Below are 24838 nucleotides of genomic sequence, written 5' to 3' on the forward strand. Positions count from 1 at the left end.
ATACTTTCTCCGTTTCAATAGCGCGAGGGATCGGTTCGACTCGCGCCTCTCCCTTTCTCTTTCTCTTTACCCCTTTGTTTGTGCCACAGAGAGCGTCTCGGGAGGGTCCGAGGGTTTACGCCATGGCCAATCGGAAGAAATCCCTGCCGTTGCCCGAAGAAGAGGAGGAAGAGACGGCCTCGAGCGACGGATCAGCCGCCGGATCGTCCGAAGAGGAGGAATTCGAGGAGAAGAACGAGGAAGAGGAGGTGCCGGCGGAGGAGGAGGAGGATGAGGAGGAGCTCGAGGCGGTGGGGAGAACGGCGGATCCCGAAGAGGACGAAGAGGAGGAGCCGGCGGCTGGCGACTCACCGGGGAGCGACAACGAGGACGGGGATGGCGAGGGGAGTGAGACGGAGGCGGAGGAAGAGGATGAGGAAGAGGTGAGAGTGTGATTTCTAGGGTTTTTTCTCGGGAATTGTTTTCTTTCTTGGTTTAATTTATGTTGTGCACTTTCCTCGTTCTTCTTCTTCTTTGTTTTCTTGAGTCGATTATCGGAAAATTCATCATTATTTCTTTAATCTTTGACATGTACTGTAATGAGACGTTTCGTGAGAAAACGGTAGCTGGAAAGCTTGACTCATGGTGTTCGTGCAGGGTGGAAAGCGGTCTAGTGCAGAGGTTGGGAAACGTGAAAGGGCTAGACTGAAAGAGTTGCAACGGTTGAAGAAACAAAAAATCCAGGAGATATTGGACAAGCAAAACGCGGTTATTGATGCTGATATGGTATTTCAGGAGATATTTTACTAATTTCCGTGTTTTAGTATCGTTTTCTGAAGCTTCTACATGTCTTTTGCCACCAGTTTGCATGAGTTAGTAAAATCCTATATTTTTGTGTACGAATTGCTTGTTTTATTTGGTCCTTTTTCACACCTTCTATGAATCAAGCCATTGCTATGTTTGCCTTCTCTGTAGAACAACAAGGGGAAGGGTCGATTAAAGTATCTTTTGCAGCAGACAGAGATATTTGCTCATTTTGCCAAAGGTGCACAGGCTGCAGCCGAGAAGAAACCAAGGGGCAGGTAATTTTGTCCACACTCGTTAGTTATTACAAGTTATGCATCATAGAATTAGAAACAAATGTATGATTTTTTAATTGAGTTGATCAATTAATGAACAAACCTTGCGATATGCAATGAGCCACAAAATCACATATCTTGTGAGTGACATTGGTTACAATGTCTGTTTGTCCGCTTGGTCTGATTTTGCAAGTTAAAATGAGGTTTATTGTGTAAAAACTTGAAGGGGGCGGCATGCATCAAAAGTAACTGAAGAGGAGGAAGATGAGGTATACCTTAAGGAGGAAGAGGATGCTCTTGCTGGTGCTGGGAGCACACGACTTGTAGCACAGCCTTCATGTAAGTTTTATTTTTTTATTTTTTACTATAAATATGTTTCTTAATGTGTTCATTTGGAGCACTAGAGCCTAGTTTGCATGACAATACTTTCACGGCGAACTTAAGATAGTTCTAAGTTAAATAAGTGTGCGTATCTATAGTTGAAGCCATATTCCTTGGCGTAATTATTAAAGGCTAACAATCTGTTAGTGTGTTCACTTAGGCTATACTCTTTCCATGTCGCTGAATCCTGTGTCAGACTAGGTAGCATGTTCTAGCTTAATTGAGCCAGGGAGTGCTGAGAATCTACCATGCAATGCCTAGCTTGCCTGATGCCATGGAAATGCCAAAATTTGCAATTTTTAGTGGGGCAATATGATGGTTCTCAGCTCTATTGGTTGATAAACATGACATCATTTTTTTCATCTATTATTCAATTTGCCATGCCCAGCTAGATCTCTAGAGTTTGGAGTTATACATATGCAATTATGCATCATGGGCAGTAAATTTTTCTTTTTTCAATAATTAAAAGAAAACATCATGGTTGATACAATTGATAACATATATTGATGCCACTTTGCCACGTCAATTGTCTATATTGTTGTGAGCTGGTGTTGTGTATGCACAACAGGATGTACCTTCCTGGATAGCTATATGAATTTTTATCAGGTGATATGTAATACACTTTAGTATGTACTTGCATGTATATGTGGCACATGACTACTGTGTTAACATGGACTTATGTATTCATTGAAGTCATTGTTCATTATTTTTAATCTCATTGCAAGTTTTTTTTTATTAAAATTTTATGTTTTTTCAATTAATGGTTGACAACAATCAGGCATGGCTGGTTTATTGCCTGCAGTATGCGAAGGCAAGTGAGATCAATTATCTAGTCAATTCTCAGTGCATTTGATAAATTCATTTCCTGAACATTAGCATGCCAATCACATACCAAATTTCTATGACCTGTTAATCTTTTGCATGCTTTGTGCATGTGTGTGCATTTCTGCTTAATTCCACTCTTCAATTAGCTATGCTTCAAGATCAAGAAAATGCACATGCCAATTGGAAGTTCATCAGACGGAGGGACTTCAGTTTCCAAAGTGTGCTTAAGACCTGCTCCAACTTGACCTATTAACAAGACGTCAGCCTAGGTTCTTTCAACTTTTAAATAGTTAAACATAAAGGTCAGATGGTGAAGTTATGGAAACTTATCCAGGGGTCTTGGACTGGAATACATTAAGGGCTATTGTTCAAGTTGACACACAAAAACAGATAACTGTCTAGTCTACTGCTAGTGTCAACTCTTACCTTGTCAAGAAGCTCAGGGTGTTGAAAGTGCATAGACACAGTCCTATCCACGAATGTGGTCATACATACAGGCTATGTTTAAAATGCTTAGGCAGTCAACACAGATGACACGTCAGTTCCATAAAAAAATCATTCTTATTTACCATTACATGGTTATAAATGAAGTGGTTGATCGATCTGATGGACTTTGATCTCGTACATGTGCTAGATGATACTTTAGTTATAAAATGTTTCATTAACCACCTATTTTTACCTTGATACAACAATTGTTCATTGGGGATTTACTTAATGTATGACATGCTTTCCTTCTTTGTTGTATCTCGATACACTGGTTGCATCTGATAGTCTTTTACTAATTACTGTGGCTATTTTGATGGTATTAAATAGCTTTATTCATATTATATGGACGTGCACATGGAAATCCAAATTTTGGATATCTGATGTTTATATCTTTGATCCAAGCTTGCTTTCTGTTTCTTTTCAGGTATACAAGGAAAAATGAGGGATTATCAGCTTGCTGGATTAAATTGGTTGATACGTTTATATGAAAATGGCATTAATGGAATTCTTGCTGATGAAATGGTGATCTACCTTCTTTGCTTTGCAGTTGCATGTTCTACTTCCTGATATATGTCTGGTCACCTGCTTTTTCTGTTAGTCCTTTATGTGTTCTGGTATTTTGAGGCTCATGCTATTTTATTAACTTTATCGATATGTCTAATACCTTGATAGCTCTTTGGATGTCTTAGTTTTTCTTTTATTCCATATGTCATTTTGTTCCCAAAAGCGTGGAAATTGAAAAATATAATATGTTATCCCTTGCAGTTCAGTTGAAATTCCTTAAGTATGATGTGCCTGTGTCTTCTTAGAGGTGGCCTCCTTTTTATTCACAATTAGTTTCTGCAGTTGTTGGATTTGAGCAAATTATGCTGACCATTTTTTCTTTTTTGGGTTTTTTCACTAGTTATCACTATGTGTTACGTACTGTTCCATATCCGACCTCGAGAAATCGTTAAAGATCCATATCTGCCTAAGAGATAGAGTTTGATAGGGACTGGACGACACCCTTTCTTATTTGGATTCTTATTTTTGGTCTTTTATTTATTTTAGGATTCTTTGGTATACTATATAAAGGAGGAGGGTTGCGGTAGGCCTGTGACAGCCAGCATAAAAACTTTGTCATACCCTATGAATATGAACCAATATGAGAATTTTGTTGGGGCGTTCCCTACTGAGCGACGCGCTGTGCTCTATAGGCCCGGAGGCAGTGATAAATGGGCAAGGGTTGCTAGGTCGTCGCCCGGAAGCGACGCGTCACACCGGCGCCCGGGTGTGGTGTCAAATAGGCAAGGGTTCCCTCACTTTGTTGGACGGGTGGGGGTAAATAAGTTAGTCCAAGACCATAAAATTAGGTTAGCCACTTGGAACATAGGATCTTTAACTGGTAAGTTGGTAGAGTTAGTAGATGTTATGTGTAGGAGAAAGATTGATATTTTATGTCTACAAGAGATCAAATGGGTAGGTGAGAAAGCAAAAGTGATAGAACCTTGGGGATATAAGATTTGGTATACAGGAATAAATAGGAATAGGAATGGAGTAGGGATTGCTATGAGTCGTGAGTTTATAGGTAATGTAGGTGAGGCCCGTAGGAAGGGTGATAGGATTTTACTTATTAAATTAGTATTAGGTACAAATATTATTAATATTATTAGTGTTTATGCACCTCAAGTAGGTTTAGATGATTCCATTAAGCGTCAATTTTGGGAAGATTTAGATGGAGTAGTACACGGGATATCTTATGGAGAAAGGTTTTTCATCGGCGGTGACCTTAATGGGCATGTAGGCATTAGTAGGGATGGATTTGAGAGTATCCATGGAGGCTATGGTATAAGAGAAAGAAACGAAAGTGGAGAAAGGATTTTAGATTTTGGTTTGTCCTATGATATGATCTTAGCAAACACTTGGTTTAGGAAGAGGGAGTCTCACCTAGTAACATTTAAAAGTGGGGTTAATACGAGTCAAATAGATTTTTTCCTACTTAGAAAGAGAGATAGGGGTTGTTGCATCGATTGTAAGGTTATACCGGGAGAAAGTGTAGCTACACAACATAGAGTCTTAATTTTAGATCTTAGAATTAGACAATACCGCAAGAGGGATAGACATATGATAGATCATAGAATTAAGTGGTGGACACTGAAAGAAGCTAAACAAGGAATGTTTGTAGAGCGGGTAGTTAAGGAAGTTGATTGGTGTCTCGAGGAGGATTCAGAATCTATGTGGAATAAGATATCGGGTGGCATGAGAAAGGTGGCTAAGGAGGTATTGGGTGAGTCTAAAGGCTGTGCACCGCTAGGTAAGGATACATCGTGGTGGAACGAGGATGTCAAATTAGCTATTAAGGTTAAAAGAGAGTATTATAGAAATCTAAGAGTCATGATAATGAGAATTTGGAGAAGTATATGATAACAAAGAAGGAAGCTAAAAAAGTAGTTTGAAACGCGAGGGATAAGGTATATAAGGAGGTTTATGACAAGTTGGATACCAAAGAGGGCGAGAAGAATATTTATAGGCTTGCAAAGATGAGAAATAGGAAATCGAGGGATCTGGGAATGGTTAGATGTATCAAAGATTAAACGCAAAGGGTTTTAGTCAAAGATGAGGAGATTAAGGAGAGATGGAAAGATTATTTTGATAAGCTATTTAATGGAAGTCATGCTCAGGATCTTGGGGACTTCTCCATTCCTTTTCATGAGATGAATCATGACTACATGCGCAAGATTCAAAAGAAAGAAATTGCAGAGGCTTTTAAGAAAATGAAATCAAGAAGGGCAGTTGGCCCAGATGGTATACCTATCGAGGCTTGGAAATGCTTGGGAGAGAAAGGTTTAGAATGGTTGACAAATCTTTTTAACAGGATTTGGCGGACAAATAAGATGCCTAATGAGTGCAGGAAGAGTACTTTGGTGCCTTTATATAAGAATAAGGGTGATATACAAGATTGCACAAACTATCGTGGTATAAAACTCATGAGTCATACTATGAAACTTTGGGAGAGGGTGATTGAGTCTAGGTTGAGGAAGATTGTCATGATATCTGAGAATCAATTTGGTTTTATGCCTGGAAGATCAACTATGGAAGCTATACATCTTCTTAGACAACTTAATGAGAGAAATAGAGAGAGGAACAAAGATTTGCATATGGTTTTTATTGATTTGGAGAAGGCTTACGATACAGTACCTAGGGACGTTCTCTGGTGGATAATGATGAAGAAAGGTGTTTCTCTCAAGTACATTAGTATAATTAAAGATATGTATGAAGGAGTAGTAACCAATGTCCGCACTTGTGGAGGGGTGACAACCAAGTTTCCTATAACAGTTGGGTTACATCAAGGATCTGCTTTAAGCCCTTTCCTATTTGCTATAGTGATGGATGAGCTTACGAGATCAATTCAAGAAAATGTGTTGTGGTGTATGTTGTTTGCTGATGATATTGTTTTGATTGATGAGTCTAGAGCTGGGGTTAATGCTAAGTTAGAATTATGGAGACAGACATTGGAAGCAAGAGGTTTTAAGTTGAGTAAGAGTAAGACAGAATACATGGAATGTCGATTTAGTAAGCACCGAAGTAGTGATAGGAGTGTAGTGAAGCTTGGTGAGCACAAAATACCGGTGGATGATTCTTTCAAATATTTGGGATCTATCATTCAAAAGTATGGAGAAATTGATGGAGATGTAAATCATAGGATAAAGGTTGGGTGGATGAAATGGAAGAGTGCAACTGGAGTGTTGTGCGATCGTAGAATGCCATTGCGGTTGGAGGGAAAGTTTTATAGGACGACTATTAGGCCCGCTTTACTATATAATACGGAATGTTGGGCTGCCAAGAGACATCATATTCAAAAAATGAGTGTAGCTGAGATGCGTATGGTGAGATGGATGTGTGGAAATACAATAAAAGATAAGATTCGGAACGAGGAGATACGTAAGAAGGTAGGCGTTGCACCCATTGAAAATAAGATGAGAGAGAATCGTTTACGGTGGTTTGGACATATTCGACGAAGGCCTAATGATGCTCCAGTTAGAAGGATGGAGAAATGGGAAAATATATTAGTTAAAAGAGGTCGGGGTAGGCCTAGGAAGACATGGATGGAGGTGATAAGAAAGGATATGAATGCTTTGAACCTCACCGAGGACATGGCATTGGATAGAAATAAATGGAGGAGAATGATTCATGTGGAAGACCCATAATGATTTTCTTTGTTGGTTCATATCGCCGACCCCAATTGTTTTGGGATGAAGGCATAGTTGTTGTTGTTGTTGGTATACTATATAAATAAGTGTTATTCTTGATTAATTATTAATGAAATTACTAGATTGATTCCTTTTTTATTCATCTTGTTCATGATTAACCATAAAATTAATATCTTCATCATCACACCTACATCTCAAACATAAATTATAAAGTACATAGTTATATTATCTGCCTCAAAAGGTTGGATGCTATCAAAATTACTGCAGTGAAGATAAATAACATTGGTTTGCTGACATAGTTTCACATCCTTTACAGTGATCCTCTAATTATTTACAACTTCAATTGTTCATGGAGGTTCTTCATGACATGCATGTCGAACATCTATATCCTTAATTGGTTCGGGCAATTGTGTACCTTCCGCATGAATGTTAAAAACAGCAATATCGCCCACTGTTTGGGATAGTTGGATGTTCACTAAAGAATTGAGCTCAATAGATGGTGGAATCTTTAGCAGCAAGTTTGCGGAGAATGCATTTGTGCTTTGTTGTAAGGTTGTTGCTGTTAAAAAACAACCCAAGAATCTCTCTAGATCTTTCAAATGAAGCAAGATTAATCATCCATTTGGGGTAATTGGGTTCTTTGAAAATTTGAGCTTTAGACTTTGTCACATAGGTACAGGTTAGGGTATGGATTTTTACATGGGTATGAAGGGTAAAATACAAAAATTTCTAAAAGGATGGGTATGTGGATACACACATACCCACACATGTATAAAAATACACAGATATACTGCATTTGACAGGATGCTTTAGACATAAAGTTATAGATTGAGAATTACAAACTAAAAGTCCAAAGCTTGTCAAAGATGTGCAGTTAACTAACAAACTGATTGAAAAATATATTTATACTGCATTTGACAGAATGCTTTAGACATGAAGTTATAGATTGAGAATTACAAACTAAAAGTCCAAAGCTTGTCAAAGATGTGCAGTTAACTAACAAACTGATTGAAAAATATATTTTTAATAACAAGACACTCTTGATGTCGAGCATAGACTACACATTAATTGCATCATAAGATGGATGAACCTGTGTTAAGTTGACTTTGAAACCTAGATTACTCCTATCCAGGGATAGCAGTACCAATATGGGTATGACACCGATACAGGGGCTTGGTGGAAGTACCAATGTTACATATCCATCACAAGGGGTTTGTCACCTGCCAGGCTACCATTCTATAGTTTCTTCACATGAGGGTAGATCAACATGCTTTTGGTCTAGGGTAATATCTTAAGGGTGTGTTCTGAGTGGGTGGTGATAATTATCATCTTCTAGAATTTTCACTCTTCTCCTGTTTGCTTGTCAGCTCTTGGGGAACCCTCATTCTGCCGATTTCCATAGACAAGGACAAAAAAGTCACTTTCTGCAAAATGAAGGTGTTAATTCTTATTGATTGTTTCTTTGGAACACTTAACAGTCAATGCATGTAAAAGTTTCTACATTTCTGTGTATGATATCTTCTTCAGAAAAGAAAACCTTCTCTCCTCCTTCCTTATGCCTTAAATGTGATTAGTCTGCAGTTTTTAGCTTTAAAGGCAATAAGCTTGCAATTATACCTTTGTATTTCCCTAATTTTGTCGTGTTTTGCTTAGTGTCTGTCAAGATTTTTGCTGCCACACTATGGGATTAGATTATGTAAATCAGCTAAAATGTATTGCAGCTGATGCTTATGGTAGTGAAAACGTGAAATAGAACTTCATGGTCCAAAGATGCAGTTCAGTTTCTTCTTTGCCTCTGTTTATGCCTTTCTTAATTTGAGGTTGTGCTTCTTTTCTCTTACTACTGAGTAGAATTTGTCTTGGAGATGCTGTTTGCAGAGGCACTGTTTTCAGTTGTGGTAGTACTTTACTACTAGAGATTGACTTTTTCTGTCTCGTTTTTGTGCTTTCTTCTTTTGTTGTTACTGTCATCTTCAACCTGACTTGCTATATATTTCACTTGTTTGATTTCTGCATGCATCATAGAGGGTTGCAGTCTTTGTTGCCTCCTCTTCCAGCCTTTCAGTTTGTTATTAGGAAATTTGTAGAGTAGATGGTGGTTTTCTACAGGAAATATTATCTGACTTGCTTTCCTTGATCATTTCTCTTCTGTAGCAGTGATCCCACATTTGTTGCTCATATATGTCACTTTTATTAGTTATTCCACTCCAAATTCATTTTTGGTGCTTGTCACCTTATATTTTGATATCGATTGTTTCCACCCAATTGCAGCTGTAAAGCCCATTTTGGTTATATGGCTTCCAATATTGGACCACTTTCTAGAGTGACAATTAAATCATTGTTGAGTAGACACTTTCCCTGGTCAAAGTCTATGAGTGTGCTTGTTTACCTTGCTTACTTGGATTGTAGCAGCCAGGAGCATCTTCTCCCTGACCCAGGAACACCATACACAACATACCCATTCCGGATATGTTGTTTCTTTTTTCCTGCTTTACAGCTCAGGTTGACATAAGTTGCAATCAAAGCAAGATAGAGAATTATCATTATTGCTTTTCACAACAAATTGCATGCCTTTTGTGCTGATGGAGATGATTGTTAACAATAGTTGTTTGCTCTTTCTGAAGCATTGGCTCTATTTGTTTTTGCATTTGATGGCTATCACAGATCTGTATGTCTTTGTAATTTGTATGTGATTGGCTCATGTAGTGACGGTTATTGTTTCTGATAATGATTTTTTACTTGTTCTAAGATTCATTCCTTGAGTATTTTAATGACTAATAATGTACTTTGCTATATTAAATTTAGAATGCTTGTCTAAAGTGAACTCCTTTTTAATGTTTTCATTCAGGGGCTTGGTAAAACTTTGCAAACCATTTCTCTTCTGGGTTACTTGCATGAGTTTAGAGGGATTGCAGGCCCTCATTTGGTAGTTGCACCAAAATCCACTCTTGGAAATTGGATGAAGGAGATTCGCCGATTTTGCCCAGTTTTGCGGGCTATAAAGTTTCTTGGAAATCCAGAAGAGCGGGTAAAGTACTGGATATTTGCATGAATTTCTTTTTGGTGCTGTGTTGTATCTGCTGATCCTCTTTGTGTTACCCAATTTTTTTGTGGATAGCACAAGTTCTGATTCTATAATAAATGATTATTTGAAGGGATGGACTGTTTTTTGTTTTTGCAGAGACATATTCGTGAGAAGCTGCTAGTGGCTGGAAAGTTTGATGTATGTGTCACTAGTTTTGAAATGGCTATTAAAGAGAAATCGTGCTTGCGCCGTTTTAGCTGGCGTTATGTTATAATTGATGAGGCCCATCGCATTAAAAATGAGAACTCTCTTTTGTCAAAAACCATGAGGCTCTACACCACAAACTATCGCCTCTTGATTACAGGAACACCTCTTCAGGTATAACCATTTCTCAATATGGTTCTTAGCAATGGGTGGTCCTTTTTATATGTTTAATGCAGTTGGTCCAAACAATTCTCTCATTAACATTGTGCTTGCTTGTTCCTATGCATCACTTTTAACCATGCTTTAGGAACTTTACTTGTTGCCTAGTCATGTTTCCCTTGGTTTTACTTTAGGACTTGTGTGTGTGTGTGTGTGTGTGCATGCAACATGTGTGTAGTTTTGTACACTTATTCCCAAGCAAGTGTGTGCTTGCACGTGTATGTGATTACATAAACTTATTCCATAGCAAGAAATCATGAATATCATCTTAAGTGAAAATTCTTGAATAATTCGAAATCTTTATAGTTAAAAAATCAAGTAATAAATTTAAGTTGAAAATTGAAATATAGAGTAATCAATGAAAATTTGAAAGAAAAAACATAAAATAAAAAATAAACAATCAAGATCATAAAAGAAATGGGCAAAGAATGCAGTTTGGCTCTCCATGAAGTTGTTAAAATGTATGGATGCTATATATATCTTTTGTAATGCTCACTAGGGGCAAATTAGTCTTTTTACTTGTAAATACGCATGTCCATTAAGGACCTTTTTCTTGTTTTATTATTTTTGTTTTTTATTCTTTTATTTTATTTTTATTATGCATTTGAATGGGCCCTTGTAAGAGCCATTGGGATCTTTCCAACGACTCTTGAGGGGCTCCCAATGACTCTACGGGAGCCCCTTTGCTTCGATTAGATGTATACATAAGGGGTCTTGTAATGCTTGTTGAAGCATTTTCAATAAGCGACTCTTTATATTTTTAAGCTCTCTTTCCCCTATTGTGTGTGTTTGTCACTTGCCCCTTTGTGGCTTATTGTATTTTGCTTATTAGTGGCTTCTTGTTTTTACTTGTGCATCTCTTATTGTCCCTTTGTGACATTGTTTTTTGTACTAGTGTTTCATTACATGGTATCATAGCCACTAGGTATTGGAAGCACTCGTGGGACTACTCTTTCTTATGTTTGAGTGGTATTGAGATTGATACCTTTGTTCTTCTTCAATTCCTTCCACAATGGCTGACAAATATGCAAAGATTGACCTTTCATTCAAATTAAATGGGACCAACTATAGAATGTGGGCGGTTGTTATGAAAAATAAACTCGAAGGTAAGAAACTTTGGGGATATGTACGTGGAACAATTTTGGAACCACAATTGAAGCTTACCAAGGAGGGGAATGAAGAAAAAGCCCTGAGTGATGAAGAAAAGACCAAAGCTATTCAAAAATATAAATCCAAAGTTGAAGATTGGGAAAGTGAGCATGCCAAAATATTGACATTGTTTATTAATAACGTGAAACTCAATATTTGTGCTAATCTAGCCAATTTTTAAAAAGCAAATGGAGCATGATTTTTCATGAAAGGTATGTTTATTCAAAAGGACCTTGCTTGACATTTCTTTTTACAAGAAAAAATAAGAGGAATCAAGCAAGGGGATATGAGTATTAATTACTATTATAATACTGCATCCCTTCTATGGGATGAACTTGCTCTCCTCGTCCCACAGTGGGACTTAAACGCTATTGCCATGAGGCAAGAGCAAATGAAGAGAGTTTTTTTCAATTTATTTATAGGCTTCGTCTCGAATTTGAACTAAGAGGATCCTTTCTTCATAGGGCTTCTACTCTTCTTAGTGAAATCCTTGCCGACATATAAACCTCCGTGCGGTATCTAGACTAGAAAATAACATGAGGACATATAAACCTCTTCATTTTTTGAAAAAATAACAATGGTGGAGGTAGAAAAATTATTTGTCACCATTATAATGAACTAGGTCGATCTTAGATCGGATTGTCCTAAGCTTAACAATAAAGTAGCTTCTGTTGGAGATAGTCTAAGCAATTCAAGCGAAGAATTAAAGATAGATAGAGACATAACAGACTCCTGCTCAGCTTATAGAAACTCTCCAACAATTCATGAGAATCAACTCTTTCAAACCTTTTGCCTCCGTTGTTGTGATCTCATCAACTCTCAGTATGCCCTCTTGGATTCTTAATTTGGGTGGCTCCTTTCATATAACTCCAAATGCATCTCTTTTATCCAAACTAAGTCTTAATTTTTTTTAAATCATTCGTTTCTACAACCAATGAAATATCATTAGATGTTGAAGGGACAAGAAACGTTGAATTTTTTTTTGTCAAGGCAAAGAATTTTATGTTCAAAAAATTAGGATTATTCCAAAACTTAACTTAAATCTCTTTTTTGTTTTTCAAATAACCGATTTTAGATGTAGTATCTCTTTTTTACTAACCAATTGCTATGTGCAGGATCTTCGGTTCGAGAAGCGGATTGGGCAAGGTCATAGAAGAGGAGACCTATATTACATAAATTTTTGTTTTTGCCATCCAAATCATTTTGTGATCATGTTCAATCTAAATATATTGTTACTTGGCACAAGAAGCTTGGTCACCCTAGTATTTCTAAGTTGTATCTTTTTTCTTTTTAAAAATTTTGTAATAAATTTTTTTTTTATATGCAATGATTGTATCTTTGGAAAGATGTATTATCTTTCTTATCTACATAACAATTTTATTTTCAAGAGACCATTTGAATTAGTGCATTCAGATGTATTGAGACTGACACCCATTATGTCTAAAAGAGGATATTCATATTATGTTGTCTTTATTGATGATTTTGGTAGATATACATGAGTTTATTTTATTAAAAACAAATTCGATGTTTACTCTGCCTTTAAAGAATTTCATATTCTTACTCAAAATCAATTTCAAAACATGTCAAATGAATTTCAAAATTATCTTAAATAAAATGACATTATTCATCAAAGATCTTGTCTTAAAACTCCTCAACAAAATGGTTTTGTCAAAAGAAAAAAATAGGCATTTTATTGAAACAATAACTTCTCTTATTTTTAAAAATGTTTGAAAGAACTTTTGGGCCAAACTTGCTTTTTCCGTAACTTATCTTATAAATCAGATGCCTTTCTCATCTTTAAAAATTGTTATTCCTTTTGAAACCTATTTAAAATGTCTTCGGATTTTAAAAGATTAAGAATTTTTGGTTAAATGCTTTGTTATTTTTTAAGGACAAGATAAACTTTCACCGAAAGCTCTTGAATGTGCTTTTATTGGCTATGGTGAAAATCAAAAGGGGCATAGGTGTTATGATATTAAAAATAATAAACTTTATGTTTCAAGAAATGTGACCTTTCTTGAAGAACAAAATGTATTTAAATTTTAAAAATCTAAGGAAGAAATTGAGTATTCTTTCCTTATTGATTTATTGCCTAGAAATAATTAAGTCTAAATATTTTAATGATACTATTTGTGATGACAATTCTCATCAAAATGATGCTTTGTTGCATCAAAATGGTGATTCTCTATATGAGAATTTCACTGATATACATGTGTATACTTGACAAGAGGGAATGAACTTCAAAATGCTTTCGATATATATTTTCAAGACATTTATTTGGAAGATCAAGTTGAAGAATCCCTACCTAGGTGATCTTTTAGGAATAATAGACCTCTTTAAAAATTTGTTTCATATGATTCTTTTTCTCAAAATTATAGAACTTGTCTAATGATGATCCATTCCGGTCATGAGCCTTTCAATTTTAAAGAAGCTAAGCAACATTCACATTGTTTTGATGTCATGAGACTTGAGTTAGAAGCACTTAACAAAGCTAACACTTGGACAATTGTAGATCTTCTTTTAGGAAAAAAAGCTATTGGATATACATGGGTTTATAGAGGCAAAACCAAGAGTGATGGGGCATTAGAAAGATACAAAACTAGGTTAGTTGTTAAAGGGTATGCATAAAAATATGAAATTGATTATGAGGAAACCTTTGTCCTAGTTGCTAGGATGATTAGTGTAAGAACTTTAATAGCCTTAGCATCTATTAAACAATGGCCTATCTATCAATTAAATATTAAAAATGCCTTTTTTAAATTGGAACCTTTGTGAAGAAGTTTATATGGATCTTTTGTTGGGTCTTGAGATTGAGAAAAAAAATTCTTAAACTTAATAAAGCTCTTTATGGTCTTAAACAAGTTCCAAAAGCTTGATATGATCGCTTTAATAAAATTGTTCTTGATAATAGTTTTACCTCTTGTTATACTGTTACTGCCCTTTTTGTTAAGTATGCAGGTGATCAGATAACTATTTTATTATTATATGTTGATGACATGATCATCACTGAAAATGATAAAAAAGGGCATTAAGCTTATTACAAATATTTTTAAAAACAATTTTGATATGTCTTACCTTGGATTTCCAAGGTATTTTTAGGAATTGAAGTTGCGTATTTTCCTTGGGGATATGTTCTGTTTTAGATGAAGCTTGCATCATATATTATTGCTAAGTCCGGCTTAATTAACGGAAAGAAAGTGGAGACTCCGAAAGTAATCAACGCTAAGATGAGAGCAAATGATGAAACTTTTTTAGAAAATCCCACTCCTTATCATCAACTTATTGGATCACTAACATATTTGTCTATTACCAGGTCAAACATTGCTCATGCTGTTCACAATGCAAGTCAATTTCAAAATGCTTCTATTACCATTCACATGGTTGCCGTCATGCGAATTATCATATATTTAAAGTAAACCATAACCAAATCACTATTCTTATCTTTCTCATAATTTCCTAATTTAATTGCTTATACTGACTCTGATTGGGGTGGTAACCCTAATGATCATATTTCTACAACAGATTATTGTGTTTTTCTTGAAGAATCATTAATCTCATAGGTCGATGACCACAACTACCACTGGTTGAGAAGTTTGCTCAAAGATATGTGAGTCATTATCTCTACTCATTCGAAGTTATGTTGTGACAATAAGGGTATCATCTACATTGTTAGCAATTACACATTCCATAAATTAACAAAGGACATCAAGATGAATTGTCATTACGTTTGAGATAAATTTTTACAGGGCACCAATCAACTGCCATATGTTACTTCAACGTATCAACTAGTAGATTTCTTCAACAAAGCCTTGCCATCACCCCGTTTCTACTTTCTCCTGAGCAAACTCTCGGTGATCTCACCATCAGTTGGTGGGATATATATATATATATACACACACCCACTAGGGGCAATTTAGTCTTTTCACTTTTAAATATGCATGTTCATTAGGAACCTTTTTCTTGTTTTTATTATTTTTGTTTTTTTCTTTTATTTTTATTATGTATTTGAATGAGCCCTCATAAGAGCCATTGAGATCCTCTCCAATGGTCATAAATATGATTGTTTGAGGCAATGTTGTGAAAGGCGTTGAGGCATAGCGAGACTCCACCAAAAATCGAGGCTAGGCGTAAAGCGTAAGCCTCAAATTTTTTTTGAAAACTTAAAAAAATTATAAAAAATATCTAAAAATACAAATAAAGAAAGAAATGCTTTATTGATCAAATAACAATCAATAAGAAATAAAAAATCTCAAATAAGTACTAAAAATATGAGATTAACATATAAAAGTAACTAAAAACTGATTACATAACTGGAAAATATATGAGATTAATAAAAAAAAGTTAAAATATACTAATAACCTGATTACATAACTGAAATGACTGGAAAATATATGAAATAACCTACAAAAGTTAAAATATATGAGATTATTCTAAAAAATATGAGATTAACATATAAAAGTAACTAAAAACTGATTAAGTAACTGGAAAATATATGAGATTAACCAAAAAAAGTTAAAATATACTAAGAAACTGATTAGATAACTGAAATAACTGGAAAATATATGAGATTAACCTACAAAAGTTAAAATATATGAAATTATTCTAAAAAATATGAGATTAACATATAAAAGTAACTAAAAAAACTGATTACATAACTGAAAAATATATGAGATTAACCAACAAAAGTTAAAATATATTAAGAAACTAATTATATAGCTGAAAATATATGAGATTAACCAACAAAAGTAAAAATATACTAAGAAACTGATTACATAACTGAAATACTGGGAAATATATGAGATTAACCTACAAAACTCTTATTGATTATGTCTCATAAGTCTTGTTGTAATTTTTTTGTGCCTTGAGGCACAGAGGGCCGCGCCTCAAGGTGAGGTGCGCCTTTTGCACCTCAAGGTGCGTTTTTGATAACACTGGTTTGAGGGGCTCCCAATGACTCTATGAGAGCCCCTTTGCTTCCATTAGTTGTATAAATAAGGGATCTTGCCCCACTATTTTGTAATGCTTGTTGAAGCATTTTATATTTTTAAGCTCTCTCTCTCATATTGTGTGTTTGTCACTTGCCCCTTTGTGGCTTATTGTATTTTGTCCATTAGTGGCTTCTTGTTTGTATACTTGTGCATCTCTTGTAGTCACTTGGTGACATTGTTCTTTGCACTAGTGTTTCATTATAGAAGTCATGGTGTGTCTGCATGGGACATGCATGTTAAGTGAAGTTTCCGTGTGGCGTGGTCTATAGATCCATTGGTTAGCAAACTGGCTTAACTAGGGCCATGTTACTTTGGATTCAGTTCTGCATTATGTCAACAGCTCTATCATTATTGATGTAGGTTCCTGTCCTTGATTTTCTGAAATTACTAAAATGCTATTTTTTTTATTGCAGAACAACCTCCATGAGCTGTGGTCACTTCTCAATTTTCTTCTGCCTGAGATATTCAGCTCTGCTGAGGCCTTTGATGAATGGTTTCAAATATCTGGTGAAAATGATCAGCAGGAGGTCGTTCAACAGCTTCATAAGGTACTATAGACCTGATCATATCTGGTTCAGATCTTCTGGTGCTATACTTTAGTCAATTTCAATAATACTATGCATGCTGTTTTCATCTTCAAGGTCCTTCGGCCCTTCCTTCTTCGAAGATTAAAGTCTGATGTTGAGAAAGGTCTGCCACCAAAAAAGGAGACCATACTTAAGGTTGGCATGTCCCAGTTGCAAAAGCAGTTTTATAGAGCTTTGCTTCAGAAAGACTTGGAAGTTATCAATGCTGGGGGAGAACGCAAGCGTCTTTTAAATATTGCCATGCAGCTACGAAAATGTTGTAATCATCCATATCTTTTCCAAGGAGCCGAACCAGGCCCTCCTTATACCACTGGCGAACATCTTATCACTAATGCTGGTAAGTTTTGCCCTTTGATGTGATCTTGTCAGGGACCCTTGTGTTTCTGTTAATAATTTTGGTGTGCTTGCTGTTTCTAGGTAAAATGGTTCTTCTTGATAAGTTACTTCCAAAGCTGAAAGAGCGTGACTCTCGTGTTCTAATATTTTCACAGGTAAAACTTGTTCTATATTTTGTTTGCATGATAGGATTACTAAGTGAATGCATACAGAATAAGCTTGCTGGATCTTCTTATGTGAATATAAAATTGCTGAAGGGTGGAACATATTTTCTGCTTGCTGGGATATTTTTCCCTCTATTTTGAACCACAAGAGCTAATTAATTAGGTTTTTGTTTACTTGAACCATGGTCACACTTTGTGTCATCTATATCTCTAGCAAAGAATAATCTTGAGATATTATAGGTCTGAGCAACATCTGGGGAAATATTGTTTTTTAAAAAAAGAAATGAAAAGTTAAAGCTAATTTGAAAAGTGAAAAGAATTGGTCTTAGCCTATGTCACATAGATATGGCTGCAGATACAGGGATTTTGGCCATTTTTGTGAAGTTTCCAATATGATTTCTACATGTAAGGTGATATGGGACATAAGTCAAAATGGACGTGACATGGGTCTTAGGATTAATCTTTTTTCAACAATGTAAAGAAAAGATAGAACAGTTTTTCAAGTGATAGCGAAGATAAACAGATTTATCACAATATAATTGTGATAGTATCATGAGAGTTCTAAACTTTTGATATTTTTAAACTATTGTTACATTTTACCTTTTCATTTTTTAATCAAAGTATTGGTGGGTTTTGTTATATTGCCTTGGGCCATCAATTTACTATTCTAATTTCTTAGATGAATGCCTTCATCTGAGTCGTTTTTTTAATATGTGACATACTCAGATCTTGGATATTCCATTGCTCAGTTTATCCTTTAAATTGATAATTTGAATCCATTCTAAAAGTCCTTGATGGATTTCATTTTTATCCTTCAAACTCCATTCCAACAATCCTTGGCAGATTCCTTTTTCTTTTCCCTCTTTATTTGTGTTCTTCATTATCATTGTACTCAATAGGAGTCCCTTATACTTTGGGTTTTTTCTGGTATTCAGATGACCAGGCTATTGGATATTCTTGAAGACTATCTGATGTACAAGGGTTATCAGTATTGTCGGATTGATGGGAATACTGGTGGTGATGATCGCGATGCTTCAATTGAGGCATTCAATCAACCGGGAAGCGAAAAGTTCATCTTTTTGCTTTCTACCAGAGCTGGTGGTTTAGGGATCAATCTTGCAACTGCAGATGTTGTGATCCTTTATGACAGTGATTGGTATGGCTTGTACATTATGTTGATCTTTTGTTAGTGCCTATCAGTAGTTGTGGATAAAGTCACAAAGTTGTCCATGTTACTAACCAGGAATCCCCAAGTTGATCTGCAAGCTCAAGACCGTGCTCACAGGATTGGGCAGAAGAAAGAAGTTCAAGTGTTCCGTTTTTGTACTGAGGTCAGTTAGTGTCTTATGCCTATAAATATGCATGTTTCAAGCAAGTTTGTGTCGTTTCCTTGAACCTGAATTGGACCAAGTTCCACTTGTCTACTTTCATCTCTCTCTCTCTCTCTCACGCACATGCATACTAACTCCTGTGTCTGTGCACACACACACACAAATGGATCCACTGCTAGGTATTTGTTGAGATCCTTTTATAAAAAAAACTGCTTTTCAGCAGGATACTTGTTATCACCTCCTCTGTCATCAGTTTGATGGCCATTGGTCACATTTTACCGTGCTTAATTGCAGTATACAATCGAAGAGAAGGTAATTGAAAGGGCTTATAAAAAGCTTGCACTTGATGCCTTGGTCATTCAACAAGGTCGACTGGCAGAGCAGAAATGTATGTGATCTATTCTTTCTGTTCTACTTTTTTAATGTTTTTGAGGGAAAACTTACAAGTGAATGCCTTATTTTGATTTTTAATAAATCTCTTGCTGCAGCTGTTAACAAGGATGAATTGCTGCAAATGGTGAGATTTGGTGCTGAAATGGTTTTCAGTTCTAAGGATAGCACAATTACCGATGAAGATATTGATAGAATTATTGCCAAAGGTGAAGAGGCAACAGCAGAGCTTGACGCAAAGATGAAGAAGTTCACTGAAGATGCCATAAAATTTAAAATGGATGACAGTATGTTAAGTACATGTTTTCATACATTGTTAGAACTAGTTTTCATGTGATTGCTTCCTTTCTTGTATAGGTTTGCCAGTCATTCCTAGTAGAACCCCCCTACTTACAACTATTGTTGGATTAACTTGTGTTATGTTGCAGCTGCTGATCTGTTTGACTTGGATGATGATAAGGTATGCGAGAGTTTTTCGCTTACAGCTGCACATTCTTTGCTTGGTTTTGGTTGCTTGATCAGTGTGCATAAGCTTCAGTGGCAGATTGTTTGATGATCTATCTTTACTAATCTGTAATTATGTTTCTGAAGTCTTTAGTAATTGATATTTCTTATTCATATTGTATTAATGAAGGATGATAATAAACTTGACTTGAAGAAGCTTGTTAGTGAGAATTGGATAGAACCACCTAAACGAGAGCGCAAGCGCAAGTAAGTGGATTTATGGTGCTTCATCTTATGATGTTGTTTATTGTCCAGAACATATTACTTATTTCGTGTGGCTCTTTAATTAGCTATTCAGAGTCTGATTACTTCAAGCAAGCATTGCGACAAGGTGGCCCAGCAAAGCCTAGGGAGCCTCGAATTCCTCGTATGCCTCAGTTGTAAGTTTTCTCTTTCTGCCTACTTTGATATCTGCAGATCTAGTGTATACATTGGTTCCTGAAGGCTCTTGATCCTTGCTTGTGATTGTAGGCATGATTTTCAATTTTTCAACACTCAAAGGCTAAATGAACTATATGAAAAAGAAGTGCGCTTTCTCATGGTACACAGTTTCTAAACTTCACTCCTTCCACTGTCATCCTTTTAACTAATCAATTCTTTTGGTGAATGTTTTTTCTTCATGTGTACGATGACATACCATTAATTTTTTATAACCTCTTGAGCCAATTCAAAATTTGCAGACCACCCATCCGAAGAACCAGTTAAAAGACACAATTGGAGAAGGGGATGATGTTGAAGGTAGCTGTACTTCTTGTATTGGATGCTGTAATTTGTTTCTGCATCAAATCTTCTCCATCTGATGCTGTATTATTTCTTTATTCTTGATCAAAATTTGATTCTTGTAAGTATTGTGAGGTCCAAAACTCGCAATAGTTTTGAATCAGGTCAAAAATCAATCCTTTTAGTGGGTCACTAGATCCAGAAAACTCAAATAATTACTAAAAAAGCTTTGTTGATTTTGGCTGTATAAACTTAGACATGCATCAAAGCATGATTAACTTGGCTGTGTCAAGTAAAGCTAGGTCAAATGTTGTATTGGCAAGCTATAATTTGATGAAAGAATTTGGAGAATCTCTTCCAGCGGTTAAGGCCTCCATCCCAGTCAATGATGGCTTTGACCATGCAAGATTTTGTCAAGTTTTTGCTTAGGCTGTCGATGAGACTTGACTGAGTGTTTCATAACTTGCTAAGACTTGGTCTTGCTTGGATTGGGTTGGCATGCTTAGTAAACTCGGTTGAACCTGAGTTCATTGGGCTGCTTACTCAGGTTTGACTGAACTCTGGTTTGTATTCACACAGTTTCACAGCCGCTTGTTTGATTTATTGAGGCTTATCTACTGATTGACATTCAAATATTCTAGAAACAGGAGACCCTCTCACTGCTGAGGAACAGGAAGAAAAAGAGCAACTACTAGAAGAGGTGAGGTTGATCCTGTTATTATTGTTTGAATTCTTTTTCTGGTTACTTCATGGGAACTAATTCTTTGGTGGTTTTAGGGATTTTCAACATGGACAAGGAGGGATTTTAATACTTTCATTCGAGCATGTGAAAAGTATGGTCGTAACGATATTAAAAGTATTGCATCTGAGATGGAGGGTAAAACAGAGGAGGAGGTAGAAAGATATGCTAAAGCCTTTAAGGAGAGATACAAGGAACTGAATGGTAAGTGTTATTACTTCTGTTTGTACTGATTCATTCTTTTCTTTTTATTATTGTTGTTGAATTAGGATTGACCATTATTTTATTATTATTTCAAGATGAGTTCAATTCTGGAATTTAGTTCACTTGGCTTGCTTGATCCAGAGAACGGTTGATTTCTGTGTAACATTTGATATTTCAAGGTTCCCAATGTGCCCATGTCAACACTGGCACTTCTGACAGAGGGGGTTTGTGTGTGCGTTGGGTTTGCTTCTGGATGCTGTCGTGCCTATACATACTATATAAAGACAACTTTTTGCTTTTTATGTTTTTCTTTTATATTTGTTGAACTTCCATTTGCAGTGTATGTGTGTATTGTGTGTACATGCATGTATGTGTTTTTGCAATACAAAACTCAGCTGTATCCTTTCACCCTTCTTTTGGAAAACAACTGTATCCTACCACATGCAGCACCTCTACCTATGTCACATAGGTTGCCTTGGATTGCATGCTACTGCATATTTTTTGGTTCATGAGAGCGAATTTTATTGATAATTAAATATCGTACTGCATATTTGATTGGTAGTTACTTTATCCTGGCTCGACCAAGTCTATAAAAACCTGTTTGGTCTCAATTCTATCTGCTTTCATATACTAAGACTGATCTGATTAAATTGTTCAAAACTTGAGAAGCTCATTCTTGAGGTCATCAGCCTAGTGGACTTGGCATTTATATGGAACACATTATTCTTCAAGATATTCACAACATGGATTGTTTCACAAATTTGTTTGGCCATGATATTATCAGTCAGTTGTTTGGGCTTTATAAGTCGGCCATTACAGCTACCTTTCTTTCTCTTTTGTTGATTTATTCTTTTTTCTCTCTGCTGTTGATCAGATTATGACAGGATAATCAAGAATATTGAAAGAGGTGAGGCAAGAATTTCCCGAAAAGATGAGATAATGAGGGCAATTGGAAAAAAGTTGGATCGATATAAGAATCCGTGGCTGGAATTAAAGATCCAGTATGGACAGAATAAAGGGAAGCTGTACAATGAGGAGTGTGACCGCTTCATGGTTTGATTTAACCTTCCTTTAAGAACTTATGATACTGGACATGTTTTGCTTAGTTTTTCCATTGCTTAAATCTGTACTGCTTCTGGTAATCTTACTTTTCTTTTTATGGTATTATAGCTTTGCATGGTTCATAAGCTTGGTTATGGGAACTGGGATGAATTGAAAGCTGCATTTCGCACGTCTCCATTGTTCCGTTTTGATTGGTTTGTGAAGTCTCGTACCACACAAGAACTTGCAAGACGTTGTGATACTCTTATTCGGTTGGTGGAAAGGGAGAACCAAGAGTTTGATGAAAGAGAAAGGCAGGCGAGGAAAGATAAGAAACTTGCCAAGGTTATGTTTGTCATTTCATCTTTCATGCCATTGGGGGTTTCTTTTAAGCATTAGAACAGGTTCTTGATGGACTTGTTTCTGTTATATGGCACAAGTGCAGTACTCTCAGCGTTTCACTTTGAAAAGAAGTTTTGGAACATTAGTGGCTGGTCTTGTTACTGGTTTGTCCAGTCGCCAATGTTGAAAATTTTCCTTTTCTCCTCTAGGTTGCTTTTGTATTTAAACTGTTGGTTTATATATTTAATATTTATTTTAATTTCAGAGTTTAACACCATCAAAGCGGTCTATACCAAGAAATCCTGTTGTGGAGCCTGTTATGTCTTCCATGAAGAAGCGGAAGCAGTCAGTCATGGATGACTATTTGACTTCAGTAAGTAACTTGTGTCCGTGCAATTATGTGGTGCATATGCAGTCATGCTGAATATTGTGTACTAACTATTAAGAGACATGCATTTCGGTTGTTTCTTCCAGTTGTCAATCTTACAGGTTGGATTCTCTTTAGATTTAATGCTTGGATTGTTGAAGATTTCTTTCTTGAGAAAGAAGATATGGTTCCTTTTCCAATAAGTTATTTTTTCTATTCATCTAGCTGGTATTTTGATGCTGCCAAAATATTTTTTTCCGGTTTCAGGGCTCATACTTGGGATCTTGCGAGATCTGGATCTGTTGATAATGCTTTTAGGGAGAACCAACTTGCAAGAAAGCAGTCATACATACAAACCCACAAGATTTGCATGATTTGACCAATATGTTTATTACCATGAGAAGAGTTTGCGAGCCTTTGCTTATAAACCCAAGGTGTTCAATACAATAAGACCCATTAAAAAAAGCAAAGATTGACAAGCTGACACCTGTCCTTAGGTCTCACTCACCATAGGTTCTCAACACATGCAGCCGCATATTATTTGATCTCACCTTCCTTCCATCCAACATGGAACCATCTCTTGATTGCAATGGAGGGAATACACTATCAATACCCACGTGTTGGCCACTTCTCCTTATATCTCTCCATTTTAAACAAACAGTCCAGGAGCTTGAAACCCACACCCACGTCCAAGAAAGTCTCTCTCTCTCTCTCTTCACGAGAGAACACACCCAAGCGAGTATCCAATACCCAAGTAACCTGTCTCACTCGTTAAGAGAGAACCTCATCATCACTCTTTTTATGTTTACTTTTAGCATGTCTTCCAAACCAATTCTTACAGACTCTTCTATAGATGTGATGCATGTGGGTTTCATCCATCCCCATGTTTAAGACACTTCAACAGATATGAAATTTTGATACTTTGATGACTTCCAGATTTTTTTATCTATGATTTTGTTCTTAGTTTTCTCTGCCTTGTTTGTGTTGATTTGAATCTCCTTTAATCCTTTGAAATGAGTTTGCAACAAAATTTTTAGAGCATTTTGGTGGGTTATAAAATTGTCTACTGACCTGTTCATGATACTGCCATATTCATTGTTTCATCCTAGAAGGCATATTTCACTTTGCAAATTGTCTCTGCATTTACCATATTATGGTTGTTACTTTTACTGCTGTCTTTTTTGTCCTTTTTCTATTTCTTTGTTTCCCTCTTTAGAAAGCATGGGCAAAAGGATGGTATTTGAGGTTTCTCTTGTTTCAGAGTAGGAGAAGAAAATGATGTAATCAAGGTGGGAATTGTGAAAACACATTCAGGTTCTGGAGGCATCTCCATTGATCAAAGGTTCGGTCTAAATTAAGCATTGAAGTTGTAGCATCATCTCATCTATCTTTCAGGTGGATCACACTACCTCATGGTTAAGTAGAAAGCTACATGCTTGATGTTGTAATTAAGTTAAATCTAATACAAGATCAGTTTATTGGAAAAGAGAACATCCTTGTGGCTTAAGGATGAGTTGTAATAGCAAAAGGAAAAACATCTTTGTATACTATTCTTAGGAGGTTTTAAAGTTGTCATCATCATCATCAT

At 36.0% G+C, this 24838-nt stretch overlaps 1 protein-coding gene across 2 annotated transcripts; it reads left to right on the forward strand.

Moving 5' to 3' along the window:
* Positions 1-24838, forward strand: LOC149839322 (ISWI chromatin-remodeling complex ATPase CHR11-like). Of its 2 annotated transcripts, none has more exons than XM_090002460.1 (25): positions 1-422; positions 637-765; positions 955-1061; positions 1285-1397; positions 3175-3272; positions 9789-9968; positions 10122-10343; positions 16939-17073; positions 17167-17449; positions 17530-17603; positions 18548-18768; positions 18856-18943; positions 19238-19331; positions 19432-19620; positions 19762-19793; positions 19968-20044; positions 20128-20217; positions 20309-20378; positions 20518-20575; positions 21199-21257; positions 21335-21500; positions 22375-22553; positions 22671-22886; positions 23149-23256; positions 24512-24838. In XM_090002460.1, the coding sequence occupies exons 1-25, from the start codon at positions 123-125 to the stop codon at positions 24527-24529; spliced, it is 3306 nt and encodes a 1101-aa protein (XP_089858586.1). In that variant the 5' UTR covers positions 1-122; the 3' UTR covers positions 24530-24838. The 2 variants fall into 2 exon arrangements, with proteins under 2 accessions (XP_089858586.1, XP_089858587.1); XM_090002461.1 differs by having other exon boundaries at positions 21205-21257.

Source organism: Nuphar pumila, chromosome 4, assembly GCF_984573655.1.
Source record: "Nuphar pumila chromosome 4, dmNupPumi1.hap1.1, whole genome shotgun sequence".
In the NCBI taxonomy this organism is placed as follows: Eukaryota; Viridiplantae; Streptophyta; class Magnoliopsida; order Nymphaeales; family Nymphaeaceae; genus Nuphar; species Nuphar pumila.